The 19308-nt window shown below is 44.6% G+C and overlaps 1 protein-coding gene across 5 annotated transcripts in view; it reads right to left on the minus strand.

The window, feature by feature from the left end:
* Positions 1–19308, minus strand: part of LOC143989352 (phosphofurin acidic cluster sorting protein 2-like) — a 134714-nt gene that overhangs the window by 5469 nt on the left and 109937 nt on the right. For 3 of the 5 annotated variants that reach the window (XM_077489454.1, XM_077489453.1, XM_077489450.1), the window contains 2 exons: positions 14212–14244; positions 1228–1270 (listed from right to left, as the gene is read on the minus strand). In XM_077489454.1, the coding sequence (XP_077345580.1) occupies positions 1228–1270; positions 14212–14244 (76 nt within the window). The other 2 variants (XM_077489451.1, XM_077489455.1) reach the window with 2 other exon arrangements.

The raw sequence follows: 19308 nt of genomic DNA on the forward strand, positions 1-19308 counted from the left end.
CGCCCGGCCAAACTGAGCAATCGGGGGGGGGGGGGAGGGGGGCCTTAGTCAGGGGGGGGTGACCAAGAACCCGATGGTCACTCTGACAGAGCTTCAGCATTTCTCTGTGGAGAGAGGAGAAACTTCCAGAAAAACAACCATCTCTGCAGCTCTCCACCAATCAGGCCTGTATGGTAGAGTGGCCAGACGGAAGCCACTCCTCAGTAAAAGGCACCTGAAGGACTCAGACCATGAGAAACAAAAATTCTATAAAAGGTTGATCTCTTTGGCCTGAATGGCAAGCGTCATGTCTGGAGGAAACCAGGCACCGCTCATCACCTGGCCAATACCATCCCTACTGTGAGGCATGGTGGTGGCAGCATTATGCTGTGGGGAAGTATTTTAGTGGCAGGAACTGGGAGACTAGTCAGGATGGAGGGAAAGATGAATGTAGCAATGTACAGAGACATCCTTGATGAAACCTGCTCCAGAGCGATCTGGACCTCATACTGGGGCGAAGATTCATCTTCCAACAGGACAACGACCCTAAGCACACAGCCAAGATAACAAAGAAGTGGCCAGGGGAGAACTCTGTGAATGTCCTTGAGTGGTCCAGCCAGAACCCAGACTTGAACCTGATTGAACATCTAAGGAGACATCTGAAAATGGCTGTACACTGACCCTCCCCATCCAACCTGATGGAGCTTGAGAGGTCCTGCAAAGAAGAACGGGAGAAACTGCCCAAAAATAGGTGTGCCGAGCTTGTAGCATCATACATCATACTCACCAAGACTGGAGGCCAAAGGAGCTTCACCAAAGTATTGAGCTTCTTTGAAATTGTCATTATGGGGGATGGTTTGTAGAATTTTGAGGAAAATAAATAATTTAATCTTTAATTTAAATAATTTAATCCATTTAGTAATAAGCCTGTAACTAAACAAAATGTGGAAAAAGTGAAGCACTGTGAATACTTTCCGGATGCTCTGTATGTCAGCTGATCACTCAAACCCCTTCAACGTCTAGAACTCCGGAGTGTGGACCTGAGATAATCTCAGCCAGTCTACAGGATTAGAGAAGAACACATTGTTTATGTGATGGGAATTTTGCAACTCAAATGAATAAGAAGATTGTCACCATAAAAGATTTTTTTTTTAAAATAATATATAATTATAGAATAATACATTTTAATCATAATTCAAATTTGTTGGCTAAACATCAAATGTTTGTTTCTGTGTAAAGAGGACTCACCCCAATAAAAGGAACAAACTTCTGGCAAGAATCTTCTTCAGCACTGAGAAAAGGGGAAGAGGAGAAGAAAAGACACCGAAATAGAAAATTTAAGAAGTAAAGTAGAGATGTGAAAATAAATAATAGAATAACACAAAAAAAATAAAGCTCAGCCGAGGAATAGAACGACATTGAGAAGAACACATAAAAAATAAGTGAGGAGATGGAGGAGGACCAATGAGGAAAGTAAAGGATGGATGAGAACAGAAGAGATGGAGGAGGACCAATGAGGAAAGTAAAGGATGGGTGAGAACAGAGGAGATGGAGGAGGACCAAAGAGGAAAGTAAAGGATGGGTGAGAACAGAAGAGATGGAGGAGGACCAAAGAGGAAACAAAAGGAGTGGTGGGAAAAGAGGAGAAAAATGAAGACCAATGGAGAAACAGAAGAAGTGGAAACAGAGGAGAAAACAGGAGAGGTGAGAAAAAAGCAGATGGAGGAGGACCAATGAGGAAACAGAGGCAGAGGTGGGAACAGAAGGAGAGATGGGAACAGAGAGGATGGAGGAGGGCAATTGAGGAAACAGAAGGAGAGATGGGAACAGAGAAGATGGAGGAGGGCAATTGAGGAAACAGAAGGGGAGGTGAGAACAGAGAAGATGGAGGAGGGCAATTGAGGAAACAGAAGGGGAGGTGAGAACAGAGGAGATAAAGGATGACAAATGGATAACAGAAGTAGAGTTGGCAGAACCTGAGATGGACAAGGACACATTAATAATACAAGGAGAGGAGATGGATGAAAACATGATGGAGGAGGCCTTGTGAAAAGAGCGATGGGAGAATAGCAAGTGAAGGAGGGCACATGAATAACAGGAGACTAGAAAGAAAAGTATATGAAGGACACATTGATAATAGGATGAGTGGCGGGAGAAGATTGATTAGGACCTATGAATAACAGAACAGAAGAAGAGATGGAGGAGGACACATGAAATAGATGAGAGGTGGAAGTAATGGAGAAGGACACATAAAACAAGCAGAGACGAGATAGCGGAGAAAACAGCAAAGGGGAAATGGTAACCGGTGATGAAGTAGAAGATGTGGGAGTAGCAGAAATGGTGGAAGAAGAGGGGGTGGAGAAGGACACTTGAATAATAGTAAGAAGAGGAGGAGGACAGATGGATAATGGAGGAGAACACATGGATAGTAGGAATAGAGATCGGGGAAGAGGGGATTGAGGAGCACAGCTAATTACCAGGAGAAGAGATGGAGGAGGACACATGGATTAGGTAGGAGAAGAAGAGATGGAGGAGGACACATGGATTAGGTAGGAGAAGAAGAGATGGAGGAGGACACATGGATTAGGTAGGAGAAGAAGAGATGGAGGAGGACACTTGGATTAGATGACAGGTGGGAGAAGAAGAGATGGAGGAGGACACATGGATTAAATGAGAGGTGGGAGAAGAAGAGATGGAGGAGGACACATGGATTAGGTAGGAGTAGAAGAGATGGAGGAGGACACATGGATTAGGTAGGAGTAGAAGAGATGGAGGAGGACACATGGATTAGGTAGGAGAAGAAGAGATGGAGAAGGACACATGGATTAAATGAGAGGTGGGAGAAGAAGAGATGGAGGAGGACACATGGATTAGGTAGGAGTAGAAGAGATGGAGGAGGACACATGGATTAAATGAGAGGTGGGAGAAGAAGAGATGGAGGAGGACACATGGATTAAATGAGAGGTGGGAGAAGAAGAGATGGAGGAGGACACATGGATTAGGTAGGAGAAGAAGAGATGGAGGAGGACACATGGATTAGGTAGGAGTAGAAGAGATGGAGGAGGACACATGGATTAAATGAGAGGTGGGAGAAGAAGAGATGGAGGAGGACACATGGATTAGGTAGGAGTAGAAGAGATGGAGGAGGACACATGGATTAAATGAGAGGTGGGAGAAGAAGAGATGGAGGAGGACACATGGATTAAATGAGAGGTGGGAGAAGAAGAGATGGAGGAGGACACATGGATTAGGTAGGAGAAGAAGAGATGGAGGAGGACACATGGATTAGGTAGGAGTAGAAGAGATGGAGGAGGACACATGGATTAAATGAGAGGTGGGAGAAGAAGAGATGGAGGAGGACACATGGATTAAAGTGGTTGTAAACTCTCCCCCACAACTTTGTCCCATGTAAATCAGCATAAAAAACCCTAATGAACATGGCTTGTAGATATCTCCTTACTTGCTTAGTATTGTTGCAATCCTTTTTGTTCTTTAGAATGACGTCACTGAGCATGCCCAGATCTCCCCTGATTTACAGCACACTCTGTGTACTTTATATATTATCAGGATTCCTACTGCACACAACACTGAAATCCCAGGAGACTTCAGAATCATTCAGAGCATCCTAGTACACCCCATGTGACCATGTGACATCACATGCAGTGTAAAGCAGGGCATCGGACAGCATTACTGCAGTCTTATCATCTGAAGCTGATAAAACGGACAAAGGCAAACACTAGATAATCCACACGAGTAAATACTATGAAATAAAACAAGTCAGCTATGAACAGGGTTGCCATAGAAACGTTGGATTGAGAAGGAGGCTTGGTTAACAGTACAGGAAGTGCTCAATGTAAGGGAGGAAATACACTCCACTGTGGACTCAGAAAACAATACTTAAGATGGTGCTGCCTAACCCCTGGAAAAAAGTTTTTTTTTAAGTTTCTTTAAACAGTAAGTAATATGTGATTTGGGCTGGATTACAGTGGCTATAGTTTGATAATTAATTATTATAATGGACTAAATGAAAAGAAGCATCAGAGTGGGAGAGCTTACTTCCTCTTTAAATGAGAGGTGGAAGAAGAAGAGATGGAGGAGGACACATGGATTAGATGAGAGGTGGGAGAAGAGATGGAGGAGGACACATGGATTGGATGAGAGGTGGGAGAAGAAGTGATGGAGGAGGACACATGGATTAGATGAGAGGTGGGAGAAGAAGTGATGGATTGGATGAGAGGTGGGAGAAGAAGAGATGGAGGAGGACACATGGATTGGATAAGAGGTGGGAGAAGAAGTGATGGAGGAGGACACATGGATTAGATGAGAGGTGGGAGAAGAAGTGATCGAGGAGGACACATGGATTAGATGAGAGGTGGGAGAAGAAGTGATCGAGGAGGACACATGGATTAGATGAGAGGTGGGAGAAGAAGCGATGGAGGAGGACACATGGATTAGATGAGAGGTGGGAGAAGAAGCGATGGAGGAGGACACATGGATTAGATGAGAGGTGGGAGAAGAAGAGATGGAGGACACATGGATTAGATGAGAGGTAGGAAAAGAAGCGATGGAGGAGGACACATGGATTAGATGAGAGGTGGGAGAAGAAGAGATGGAGGAGGACACATGGATTAGATGACAGGTGGGAGAAGAAGAGATGGAGGAGGACACATGGATTAGATGAGAGGTGGGAGAAGAGATGGAGGAGGACACATGGATTAGATGAGAGGTGGGAGAAGAGATGGAGGAGGACACATGGATTGGATGAGAGGTGGGAGAAGAAGTGATGGAGGAGGACACATGGATTAGATGAGAGGTGGGAGAAGAAGTGATGGATTGGATGAGAGGTGGGAGAAGAAGAGATGGAGGAGGACACATGGATTAGATGAGAGGTGGGAGAAGAAGTGATCGAGGAGGACACATGGATTAGATGAGAGGTGGGAGAAGAAGTGATCGAGGAGGACACATGGATTAGATGAGAGGTGGGAGAAGAAGTGATCGAGGAGGACACATGGATTAGATGAGAGGTGGGAGAAGAAGCGATGGAGGAGGACACATGGATTAGATGAGAGGTGGGAGAAGAAGAGATGGAGGACACATGGATTAGATGAGAGGTAGGAAAAGAAGCGATGGAGGAGGACACATGGATTAGATGAGAAGTGGGAGAAGAAGAGATGGAGGAGGACACATGGATTAGATGACAGGTGGGAGAAGAAGAGATGGAGGAGGACACATGGATTAGATGAGAGGTGGGAGAAGAAGCGATGGAGGAGGACACATGGATTAGATGAGAGGTGGGAGAAGAAGCGATGGAGGAGGACACATGGATTAGATGAGAGGTGGAAGAAGAAGCGATGGAGGAGGACACATGGATTAGATGAGAGGTGGGAGAAGAAGCGATGGAGGAGGACACATGGATTGGATGAGAGGTGGGAGAAGAAGCGATGGAGGAGGACACATGGATTAGATGAGAGGTGGGAGAAGAAGTGATGGAGGAGGACACATGGATTAGATGAGAGGTGGGAGAAGAAGCGATGGAGGAGGGCACATGGATTAGATGAGAGGTGGGAGAAGAAGCGATGGAGGAGTAAACATGGATTGGATGAGAGGTGGGAGAAGAAGAGATGGAGGAAGACACATGGATTAGATGAGAGGTGGGAGATGAAGCGATGGAGGAGGACACATGGATTAGATGAGAGGTGGGAGAAGAAGTGATGGATTGGATGAGAGGTGGGAGAAGAAGAGATGGAGGAAGACACATGGATTAGATGAGAGGTGGGAGATGAAGCGATGGAGGAGGACACATGGATTAGATGAGAGGTGGGAGAAGAAGTGATGGATTAGATGAGAGGTGGGAGAAGAAGCGATGGAGGAGAACACATGGATTAGATGAGAGGTGGGAGAAGAAGTGATGGATTGGATGAGAGGTGGGAGAAGAAGAGATGGAGGAAGACACATGGATTAGATGAGAGGTGGGAGAAGAAGCGATGGAGGAGGACACATGGATTAGATGAGAGGTGGGAGAAGAGATGGAGGAGGACACATGGATTAGATGAGAGGTGGGAGAAGAAGTGATGGAGGAGGACACATGGATTGGATGAGAGGTGGGAGAAGAAGCGATGGATTGGATGAGAGGTAGGAAAAGAAGAGATGGAGGAGGACACATGGATTAGATGAGAGGTAGGAAAAGAAGAGATGAAGGAGGACACATGGATTAGATGAGAGGTAGGAAAAGAAGCGATGGAGGAGGACACATGGATTAGATGAGAGGTGGGAGAAGAAGTGATGGATTAGATGAGAGGTGGGAGAAGAAGCGATGGAGGAGGACACATGGATTAGATGAGAGGTGGGAGATGAAGAGATGGAGGAGGACACATGGATTAGATGAGAGGTGGGAGAAGAAGCGATGGAGGAGGACACATGGATTAGGTAGGAGAAGAAGCGATGGAGGAGGACACATGGATTAGATGAGAGGTGGGAGAAGAAGAGATGGAGGAGGACACATGGATTAGATGAGAGGTGGGAGAAGAAGCGATGGAGGAGGACACATGGATTAGATGAGAGGTGGGAGAAGAAGAGATGGAGGAGGACACATGGATTAGATGAGAGGTGGGAGAAGAAGAGATGGAGGAGGACACATGGATTAGATGAGAGGTGGGAGAAGAAGCGATGGAGGAGGACACATGGATTAGATGAGAGGCGGGAGAAGAAGAGATGGAGGAGGACACATGGATTAGAGAGGTGGGAAAATAAGGGATGGAGAAGGACACATGGATTAGATGAAAGGCGGGAGAAGAAGAGATATAAGAGACACATGAAATAGATGAGAGGAGGGAAAAGAAGAGCTGGAGGAGACACATGGATTAGATGAGAGGTGGGAGAAGAAGCAATGGATTGGATGAGAGGTAGGAAAAGAAGAGATGGAGGAGAACACATGGATTAGGTATGAGAAGACAGGGAGGATGACACATGAAATAGATGAGAGGAGGGAAAAGAAGAGATGGAGAAGGACACATGGATTAGGTATGAGAAGACAGGGAGGATGACACATGAAATAGATGAGAGGTGGGAAAAGAAGAGATGGAGGAGAACACATGGATTAGGTATGAGAAGACAGGGAGGATGACACATGAAATAGATGAGAGGTGGGAAAAGAAGAGATGGAGAAGGACACATGAAATAGATGAGAGGTGGGAGAAGAAGAGCTGGAGGAGACACATGAATACGAGGCAGAAGAAGAGAGAGCAGAGGAGATGGAGGAGGATACATAATTGCAGTTGGAGTAATGGGAGAAGAGGAGATAGAAGAGGAGAATATGAATAATAACAGGAGAGGTGGCAGAAGAGAAACTGAAGGAGAATAGGAAATTGAAGAAGACAATAAAAGAAAATAGTATAGTAACTATTAGAAGAATGTATTAACACTTTTTTTGATGAATTCTGAAGCAAGCAAGCAAGCAAGCAAGCAAGCATAGTACAGGTAGCAGAAATATTGCTAATGGAAAAGTCCGGGTCCTCTGGTGAAAATGTTTTTCTGCCATTCAGATGCCAGTCCACCAATGATGGAGATAAAGGGCCAAACAAGGAATATGTGTTCAGCAGAGGACTTAGTAAAGGTTTAGGGAATTCTTATGATTTTTCAACACTTCCGCACACAAGGCATTAAAATGTCACGTAATCTTTATCTACATAACCATAAACCATCCCCTCTGGGTTGCTTATTTGCTCCTGGGATGGTTTTCATGATGAATGACCCAACTTCTCTACAGTTCTAGACTTCAGATGTCCTAACATTATAGAATATCTTGTTAGTACTCTGAATTGATTGGCCTATCAATCATGCTGTCTTGAAGCACCATTACCCTCCCCCTACTATACTTCATGGCTGTGGCGAGGTTTTTATTTTTGTGAACATAATACCCTCCCTATATATTTACATACATATAATCACATACATACATTGTATGCATACGTGTAATGTATGTTTGTGTCATCATAACAGACAATGTTGCTCCGGCATTGCTGAGGAACATTCACATTTTTTCTTTTAAAAAAAATGGGTTTCTCTTCAGTAATATTCAATTCTTAGGCTTATCTAGCACAAGTGAGGGGAAATTTACTAAAACTGGTGACCAGCTTGACCACACCATGGAAACGCATGCTGCTGATCCAGGTTGGCGGCACCCAGGGTCACACCAGCATTTAGAAGAAGGAAGACCCCCTTCCTAGATCTGTCCCACCTCCCACCATGTGTCACACTAACACTCTCATGTAGATTGTATGGTAGGATGGGGACTCAGGACACTGATGGGATAACGGTATCTAATGTGAAGAGAGGACCTCTGAAGTTTGTGAAGGGGGCTCCGATATGAAGAAAGGACCACTGATATGAAGGGGGAGCTGTAATGTGATGTGATGTGATTTTTTTTAGCACGTTTATTCATTCAGTTATAAAGTTATTTAATATAAAAAACGCCCAACTCTGACAATTCTGTTACATCCTCACACAATGCATTCTTCTTTCCAGTTTGGTGTGTTTTGTTCATGACTTCCACCAGTGGGGAATGTTTCAGATGAAATGGTAACAATGGAATTATAGCACATTAATCAACCCAGCAAAACATTATACAAATGAGAGCTGGGACGCCCAATATATGTCTACTAGTAGATAACACAGTCACCCGATATTCATCTATTCCTTGTGGAGGACACAGTCACCCGATATTCATCTATCCCTTGTGGAGGACACAGTCACCCAATATTCATCTATCCCTTGTGGAGGACACAGTCACCCGATATTCATCTATCCCTTGTGGAGGACACAGTCACCCGATATTCATCTATCCTTTGTGGAGGACACAGTCACCCGATATTCATCTATCCCTTGTGGAGGACACAGTCACCCGATATTCATCTATCCCTTGTGGAGGACACAGTCACCCGATATTCATCTATTCCTTGTGGAGGACACAGTCACCCGATATTCATCTATCCTTTGTGGAGGACACAGTCACCCGATATTCATCTATCCCTTGTGGAGGACACAGTCACCCGATATTCATCTATCCCTTGTGGAGGACACAGTCACCCAATATTCATCTATCCCTTGTGGAGGACACAGTCACCCGATATTCATCTATTCCTTGTGGAGGACACAGTCACCCAATATTCATCTATTCCTTGTGGAGGACACAGTCACCCAATATTCATCTATTCCTTGTGGAGGACACAGTCACCCGATATTCATCTATTCCTTGTGGAGGACACAGTCACCCAATATTCATCTATCTCTTGTGGAGGACAGTCACCCAATATTCATCTATCTCTTGTGGAGGACACAGTCACCCAATATTCATCTATTCCTTGTGGAGGACACAGTCACCCAATATTCATCTATCCCTTGTGGAGGACACAGTCACCCAATATTCATCTATCTATTGTGGAGGACACAGTCACCCGATATTCATCTATCCTTTGTGGAGGACACAGTCACCCGATATTTATCTATCTCTTGTGGAGGACACAGTCACCCGATATTCATCTATCCTTTGTGGAGGACACAGTCACCCAATATTCATCTATCCCTTGTGGAGGACACAGTCACCCGATATTCATCTATTCCTTGTGGAGGACACAGTCACCCAATATTCATCTATCTCTTGTGGAGGACACAGTCACCCAATATTCATCTATTCCTTGTGGAGGACACAGTCACCCAATATTCATCTATCCTTTGTGGAGGACACAGTCACCCAATATTCATCTATCCTTTGTGGAGGACACAGTCACCCGATATTCATCTATCTCTTGTGGAGGACACAGTCACCCAATATTCATCTATCCTTTGTGGAGGACACAGTCACCCGATATTCATCTATCCCTTGTGGAGGACACAGTCACCCGATATTCATCTATCCTTTGTGGAGGACAGTCACCCAATATTCATCTATCCCTTGTGGAGGACACAGTCACCCGATATTCATCTATCCTTTGTGGAGGACACAGTCACCCGATATTCATCTATCTCTTGTGGAGGACACAGTCACCCGATATTCATCTATCCCTTGTGGAGGACACAGTCACCCGATATTCATCTATCCCTTGTGGAGGACACAGTCACCCGATATTCATCTATCCCTTGTGGAGGACACAGTCAACCAATATTTTCACCTTCATGTTTTAGTGCAGAACATAAGGAGGAGCGTCAGGATTCTCCTCTATAGAGTTCATGATTATCTCTCATCTACATAATACAATATATACAGAATATACATATGGAAGTCCTTCCTTCCACCAGACTGCATTCAAGCATCACTAACTGTCTGGATCCCAACCTTCTCATCTATGCCTCTGACAATAAATTCAATTAATGAATGTTTAACCCATCAGAGCCCACATGGGATCCAGAGGTGATGAAGAGGATGTGAAATCCACTTGGTCTGGCAGGTCCTGGAGATCAGGGAAGGTCCAGCGCTGGGAGAGAGAAGGACGCAAGCCCCACACATTAAAAGTGGATTTTAATAGCAAATTACCTAAAACCACATACAGTAAGCGGATTAATCAAATGCTCATCTGGGAAATCCTCAGACGTTGCACATTTCCATCTCTCTGCAGGCCCCATACTGTGGATACTTTTGTTGGCTTTGCACTGCTGCTGTATCCTTGTATTGCCTGCAATGAGCGTTTGATATATTTGACTTTGCTATTAAATTTTACTTTTATTTCACAAGGTTTGTGTCCTTCAGTCTGTTGTATCTACCTCTCTGCCCTGGCTCTGGTAATACATTCATTGGAGCTTTTCCCCTCTTTCCAAATCAAGCATCCCAAAATCATAAAATTCAATGGTTACTGAAATGGTGCAATTTGCTCTGAAATAGACATATATTCCCCTACAAAAATATGAAGCAGAGCCCAGGAGATCTTCCGATTCAATCTACAAAATCAGGAACTACTAGATGGAAGAAGCTTCACAAAAATACTTATTAACAAAACGTGCAAAAGTGATACACCAGAGAATATGGACTAAGCCCGCTTACACACGGGCGGACTGTTCGCCCAACTTTGTTCGTCAAACAATCCGACAAACAGTCCGCTCAAAATTTGCATGAACGGACTTGACCACACACGATGAACGAACAGTCCGCTGAAAGCGTGCGCGATGACGTGAACGGCACGTACGACGGGACGAGAAATTCGACGTCCAATACACTGCAATGCAACCTTCGCCGTGTAAATCCTTTCTGAGCATGCGCGAAACTTAGTTTGTCGAACAAGCCTACACACGAGCGGACTGTCCGCTGAAACCAAGTTTCAGCGGACTGTCTTACGGAAATTCCGAAAAACTTTGTTCGTCAGACTGTCCGCTGAAACTGTCCGCTGAAGCCCACACACGAGCGGACTGTCCGCTGAAACACTGTTCAGCGGACAAAGTTGGGCGAACAGTCCCCGCATGTGTACGCGGCCTGAGGAACAAGATCTTCTGCAATTTGGATCTCCAAGATCTCTTCTATTCAGATTCAAGGATCTCCTAAGATCTCTTCTATTCAGATTCAAGGATCTCCACAATCTCTTCCACTCAGACACAAGGATCTCCAAGATCTCTTCTATTCAGATTCAAGGATCTCCACGATCTCTTCTACTCAGACACAAGGATCTCCAAGATCTCTTCTATTCAGATTCAAGGATCTCCACGATCTCTTCCACTCAGACACAAGGATCTCCAAGATCTCTTCTATTCAGATTCAAGGATCTCCACGATCTCTTCTACTCAGACACAAGGATCGTTAGAAGATTTTCAACAGTCACACTCAATCTCCGTGATCTGTTCCATTCAGGTAAAATTACTTACACAAGATCTCTTGTAATCAGACACATGGATCTTCAGAAGCTCTCCTCTAGTCATGCACATGGATCTACAGAATATTTTCTCCAATTAAACAAAAGGATCTTGTGAAGATCCAAGAAGAGATAGGTAACAGAGACACTATAATGAATCTTCATGCCATAAAAATCATTAAACTAAAGTTTGATATTTATCACAGGAGGAAAGTCATATCTACATTACTATCACAGAACACAAACAGGAGGACCAGGAGTCACCCAGCACAGAAAAGGAATGGAAGGAAACTAGAAGATTCCAATCAATTAGTGACCACAGACACAGGAAGTACATCGAGAAAGATCACCGATAGAAAACCTAGGAGGTGACTGAGTCATGTAAAGTGGGGGAATCCTCAACTGGTCCTCATCACCGGTCAAACATTATGAACTGGAAATATTCCTATTCCGTTCCCCATCACCTAGCAGTAGGATTACTTCATTATCCTGTATCGGAGCATCTACTATAGGTATCTGAGGGATTCATGGGTGGATTTAAACAGTGTTTGGAAACCCATTTTTTAGTCTTTAAAGGTTCGTAATGAGTCACTTCATTCATGGCAAAGAGCTGGCCTACCACATTTAGAAGGTTATAAATGGAAACGATCTAAATCAGTCGCTCTTGTATAAATGGAGGATTTCCTTGATGATAGCTACTTCTGGAAGATCTACAGATAACTCACTGATAGGAGACAGAGTGGTGCGGATGGTTGGAAAAGGTTAGCGTCGGCGGGATGAAGGACAGTAGAGAACTTTATAATGTAGACAAAAACTCACCCAAGCTCTACAAGCATGATTGTAGAATGATGAGCTGAATAACAGTTCTCAGGCTTGTTGTGTCTCATAAACATCAAAATAGCTAAAAATTCCAGAAACTCGATTTCTTCTTCTTAAATCTTTATTGAGCACTAACAGCAGTGCGACATCTAAGACGCTGACAGCGCCTTCCTCATAGCTACGGCCGAAACATGTTAGCATTTTAGATGCCGCTCAATAAAGATTTAAGAAGAAGCAATCGAGTTGCCTGCATATTTTGCTATAGTGGAGAACATTGACTCTATACATCGGAACTTCTCAGACAGAAGACAAAGAGGTCACCAGTATGCAGAAGAAAGGGACACCAGACTGGTAAAATAAGGCCGTGATTATAAATCAAAGGGGAAGGCTTCCAAGATCCAAAAAAAAAGTGTAAAAAACTGACCCAAATAACCAAGAAAACAGACAACAGAAAATTCAAAACCAAAATAGAATAAAGCCGTAACGGATGATAAACCTTATTACATTTTTTGTTGCTAAATACAATTCCCTTTACTTACAGTTCTCACGACAAAAAAGTAGGGGAATTCTCTAGAAAGGAAGGATAGACGGCATCTTTTCTGAATGGGGTGGGAAAGGGTTTTTGTTGGTGCCCATGTCTACCTCTTTTTGAGATCATAAATCTCCCAATGGGGTCCTTTATCCCCTCCATCCAAAAGAAATCAAAAACATGGCTGAGGCTGGGATTTAATATGAGTTTATATCTGTTGGACTGAATTCAGTAAACCTCCACTAGTGTTTCTGGCGGTTCCTACAACCCATCATCTGCCCTTTTCATTCCAGATGTTCCTACAACCCATCATCTGCCCTTTTCATTCCAGATGTTCCAACAACCCATCATCTGCCCTTTTCATTCCAGATGTTCCTACAACCCATCATCTGCCCTTTTCATTCTGGCGGCTCCTACAACCCATCATCTACTCTTATCATTCTGCCGGCTCCTACAACCCATCATCTGCCCTTTTCATTCTGGCGGCTCCTACAACCCATCATCTGCCCTTTACATTTTGGCAGACCCTACAACCAATCATCTGCCCTTTTTGTTCTGGCGGCTTCTACAACCCTCTTCTTTGCGTTTCTTTTTGAGGGGCAGCAATGTCCCCCCCAATGTTCAGACTTGGAAATGGTTGACCTTTGCTTGGCTCTGTGACTTCAGTGCTGAGATATCAGCGTGACCTGTGTTTTCCCCACTCTATGGAACGCCCTTAATTTTTAATACCTTTTTATTGAATTAGCTCTTCAGATTGAACCTTCTCATAGTGAACTCTATAGGTGTCCTGTCTGTATGTTTATGGCAATGTGTTCCAGGAGTGTTGAAGGGCTGTGCTGGCTCAGGGTCTCCTCCTCTACCTCAAGGATATGATGGAGTAGAAGCTGCCAGGGCTGAAATATTGCCTTTCCCAGAAAGATCCATGGGAAGGCTGGGACCATTGCATGCTTTTGATGTAGAGGGAAATTTACATTTAGGGTTAGAAGTTCACAGACACAAAAGGTTAGACGTGAAGTTCCGATAAGAAACAGAGAAGAAACAAAACCAGGGTACCTGGTATAAAAATCAAAGTACAGACTTCTTTTCCTGGACAGCCAGAAAACATAAAAGGAGCATTATACAAAAACCGCTGTGTGATAAGTCAAAATTCCAGAGACAAGTACAGACACCGAAACATGGGAAGAGACAGAACTCATCAGACATCAACTCTTACCAAGATCTGCCATCGGCAGCATAATACACACTATGCTGGCCATGGCTGTATGGGTCATGGTAAAAGTAATGATATCAACACAAAACAACTACCAAATTCCCCCAAAATCTTATCCAAGGTCAATGTTATACCCACAAAAGTAAAGTTAACACCCGAGTAACAAGATTCTGGGATACACCCAAGAAAACCCATGACATCCCCCAAACCCCATCTATACCTGTGACCCCAATTCTTATACCGAATTCATTTCTTGTCAATCAATGAAAACACATCAAGGAATGAGGATTGAGAAGCAGCCCAGCCAGATTTAGCAGGATCAGGCAACAATATCACATCCTCAGAGAAGAGATCTCAGAGGAAATAAAGTCCCTGAAATCCCGGTCTGATCTCTACTGTTTCCTGAAGATGAAACGACACTGGCGGCGTGTGGCCACCATCGCTCCATCCCCCACAGACAGTATAACGGGGCAATCTGAGCGCTCATGTTTATGTGCAAACCAAATGCCATCTTATGTCTATGACTCTTCTGTGAGCCTCAAACAGCTTCTTTCATACCCCAAAATCATTATTGGCCGACCCATGGATCATCAAACTATAAAGTATCTTTGTAATCCTGACATTGCCACCCAATCGCATTCACACTTTAGGTGGAGTACCAACATCGGCTCTTCTAGGAGGCTACAGATCTTCTTCCACACCTAGAGGTGTTACGGTAGAGAACCCCTTCTACACCTAGAGGTGTTACGGTAGAGAACCCCTTCTACACCTAGAGGTGTTACGGTAGAGAACCCCTTCTACACCTAGAGATGTTACTGTAGAGAACCCCTTCTACACCTAGAGATGTTACGGTAGACAACCCCTTCTACACCTAGAGATGTTACGGTAGAGAACCCCTTCTACACCTAGAGATGTTACGGTAGAGAACCCCTTCTACACCTAGAGATGTTACGGTAGAGAACCCCTTCTACATCTAAAGATGTTACGGTAGAGAACCCCTTCTACACCTAGAGATGTTACGGTAGAGAACCCCTTCTACACCTAGAGGTGTTACGGTAGAGAACCCCTTCTACACCTAGAGGTGTTACGGTAGAGAACCCCTTCTACACCTAGAGGTGTTACGGTAGAGAACCCCTTCTACACCTAGAGATGTTACTGTAGAGAACCCCTTCTACACCTAGAGATGTTACGGTAGACAACCCCTTCTACACCTAGAGATGTTACGGTAGAGAACCCCTTCTACACCTAGAGATGTTACGGTAGAGAACCCCTTCTACACCTAGAGATGTTACGGTAGAGAACCCCTTCTACATCTAAAGATGTTACGGTAGAGAACCCCTTCTACACCTAGAGATGTTACGGTAGAGAACCCCTTCTACACCTAGAGGTGTTACGGTAGAGAACCCCTTCTACACCTAGAGGTGTTACGGTAGAGAACCCCTTCTACACCTAGAGGTGTTACGGTAGAGAACCCCTTCTACACCTAGAGGTGTTACGGTAGAGAACCCCTTCTACACCTAGAGGTGTTACGGTAGAGAACCCCTTCTACACCTAGAGGTGTTACGGTAGAGAACCCCTTCTACACCTAGAGATGTTACGGTAGAGAACCCCTTCTACACCTAGAGATGTTACGGTAGAGAACCCCTTCTACACCTAGAGATGTTACGGTAGAGAACCCCTTCTACATCTAAAGATCTTACGGTAGAGAACCCCTTCTGCAACTAGAGATCTTACGGTAGAGAGCCCCTTCTACACCTAGAGATGTTACGGTAGAGAACCCCTTCTACACCTAGAGATGTTACGGTAGAGAACCCCTTCTACATCTAAAGATCTTACGGTAGAGAACCCCTTCTGCAACTAGAGATCTTACGGTAGAGAGCCCCTTCTACATCCAGAGATGTTACGGTAGAGAACCCCTTCTACATCTGAAGATGTTACGGTAGAGAACCCCTTCTACACCTAGAGATCTTATGGTAGAGAACCCCTTCTACACCTAGAGATGTTACGGTAGAGAACCCCTTCTACACCTAGAGATGTTACGGTAGAGAACCCCTTCTACACCTTGAGGTGTTACGGTAGAGAACCCCTTCTACACCTTGAGGTGTTACGGTAGAGAACCCCTTCTACACCTAGAGGTGTTACGGTAGAGAACCCCTTCTACATCTAAAGATCTTACGGTAGAGAACCCCTTCTGCAACTAGAGATCTTACGGTAGAGAGCCCCTTCTACACCTAGAGATGTTACGGTAGAGAACCCCTTCTACATCCAGAGATGTTACGGTAGAGAACCCCTTCTACATCTGAAGATGTTACGGTAGAGAACCCCTTCTACACCTAGAGATCTTACGGTAGAGAACCCCTTCTACACCTAGAGATGTTACGGTAGAGAACCCCTTCTACACCTAGAGATGTTACGGTAGAGAACCCCTTCTACACCTCGAGGTGTTACGGTAGAGAACCCCTTCTACACCTAGAGGTGTTACGGTAGAGAACCCCTTCTACACCTAGAGGTGTTACGGTAGAGAACCCCTCCTACACCTAGAGATCTTATGGTAGAGAACCCCTTCTACACCTAGAGATGTTACGGTAGAGAACCCCTTCTACATCTAGAGATGTTACGGTAGAGAACCCCTTCTACATCTAGAGATGTTACGGTAGAGAACCCCTTCTACATCTAGAGATGTTACGGTAGAGAACCCCTTCTACATCTAGAGATGTTACGGTAGAGAACCCCTTCTACATCTAGAGATGTTACGGTAGAGAACCCCTTCTACACCTAGAGATGTTACGGTAGAGAACCCCTTCTACACCTAGAGATGTTACGGTAGAGAACCCCTTCTACACCTTGAGGTGTTACGGTAGAGAACCCCTTCTACACCTAGAGATGTTACGGTAGAGAACCCCTTCTACACCTAGAGATGTTACGGTAGAGAACCCCTTCTACACCTAGAGATGTTACGGTAGAGAACCCCTTCTATATCTAGAGATGTTACGGTAGAGAACCCCTTCTACATCTAGAGATGTTACGGTAGAGAACCCCTTCTACATCTAGAGATGTTACGGTAGAGAACCCCTTCTACATCTAGAGATGGTACGGTAGAGAACCCCTTCTACATCTAGAGATGTTACGGTAGAGAACCCCTTCTACACCTAGAGATGTTACGGTAGAGAACCCCTTCTACACCTAGAGATGTTACGGTAGAGAACCCCTTCTACACCTTGAGGTGTTACGGTAGAGAACCCCTTCTACACCTAGAGATGTTACGGTAGAGAACCCCTTCTACACCTTGAGGTGTTACGGTAGAGAACCCCTTCTACACCTTGAGGTGTTACGGTAGAGAACCCCTTCTACACCTAGAGATGTTACGGTAGAGAACCCCTTCTACACCTAGAGATGTTACGGTAGAGAACCCCTTCTACATCTAGAGATGTTACGGTAGAGAACCCCTTCTACACCTAGAGATGTTACGGTAGAGAACCCCTTCTACACCTAGAGATGTTACGGTAGAGAACCCCTTCTACACCTAGAGATGTTACATTAGAGAACCCCTTCTACAACTAGAGATCTTACGGTAGAGAACCCATTCTATACATAGAGATCTTACGGTAGAGAACCCATTCTATACATAGAGATGTTACGGTAGAGAACCCCTTCTACATCTAGAGATGTTACAGTAGAGAACCCCTTCTACACCTAGAGGTGTTACAGTAGAGAACCATTTCTATCTAATGACCTCAATCCATGATCACTCTCTTTCACGTTTTAACCCAAACTCAACACCATTCCCTAGATAAAGTCACATTTTAGTTTACAGAGGAAAGAAGCAGATAAATGTCTCCCTCTATCTGATCTTTTCCATAGTTCTGGACCCGGACAGCCATCTCTAAATCCCTGGCGTGAGTTCCAATGTTGTCGGAATGGGAGGCGAAGCCTCCGCGTGAGCAGTAGGATGACTCCTGAGAAATCAATGACTGAACACATCATCAGGAAGGAAGTATATGGCAGAGGAACCGTCTCAATGTGTAGAAAACACTCAGTGTGTAGAAGGTCCTCCTCACCTTGGGGGGTGGCTGGTTATGTAAATATTAGGCTTGTAGAATGGAGCGCGAGCTTTCTCTTGCCGGCAGGTTCACCAGTACGGCTTGTTGATCCAATCTTATCTGGCCTCTATCAATAAACCATACCAGTGAACCTGCGGGCAGCGGAGAGCTCCATACTACAAGCCTACTATGTGTAGAAGCAGCCACCTTCCATGGTGAGAAGAACCTTCTACACATCAGATGATATGGAAAGGGTCCCTCTTAGATGTGAGCTCCATTATACATTGTAGACTTTCTCTGCTCTATATAGAAGCTTCCATTGTTCTGAGGATATCCTATGAGAGTGGCTCAGTGACTTCCTGCTACCCCACTGGGTATGAGCTATTTGTATAATATATACAGTATCTGACAAAAGTAAGTACACCCCTCAGTGACATTTCTTCTCTCTTTTCATGTGACAACACTGAGGAAATGACACTTGTCTACAATGTAAAGTAGTGAGTGTACAGCTTGTATAACAGTGTAAATTTCCTGTCCCCTCAAAATAACTCAACACACAGCCATTAATGTCTAAACCGCTGGCAACAAAAGTCAGGCCCAATTAGGCATTTTCTCTCCCCGGTGTCATGTGACTCGTTAGTGTTACAAGGTCTCAGGTGTGAATGGGGAGCAGGTGTGTTAAATTTGGTGTTATCGCTCTCACTCTCTCATACTGGTCACTGGAAGTACAACATGGCACCTCATGGCAAACAACTCTCTGAGGATCTGAACATAAGAATTGTTGCTCTACATAAAGATGGCCTAGGCTATAAGAAGATTGCCAAGACCCTGAAACTGAGCTGCAGCACGGTGGCCAAGACCATACAGCGGTATAACAGGACGGGTTCCCCTCAGAACAGG

This window comes from Lithobates pipiens, unplaced genomic scaffold (genome assembly GCF_037356315.1).
Source record: "Lithobates pipiens isolate NorthernLeopardFrog02 unplaced genomic scaffold, aLitPip1_a1.2 Scaffold_18, whole genome shotgun sequence".
Lineage (NCBI taxonomy): Eukaryota > Metazoa > Chordata > Amphibia > Anura > Ranidae > Lithobates > Lithobates pipiens.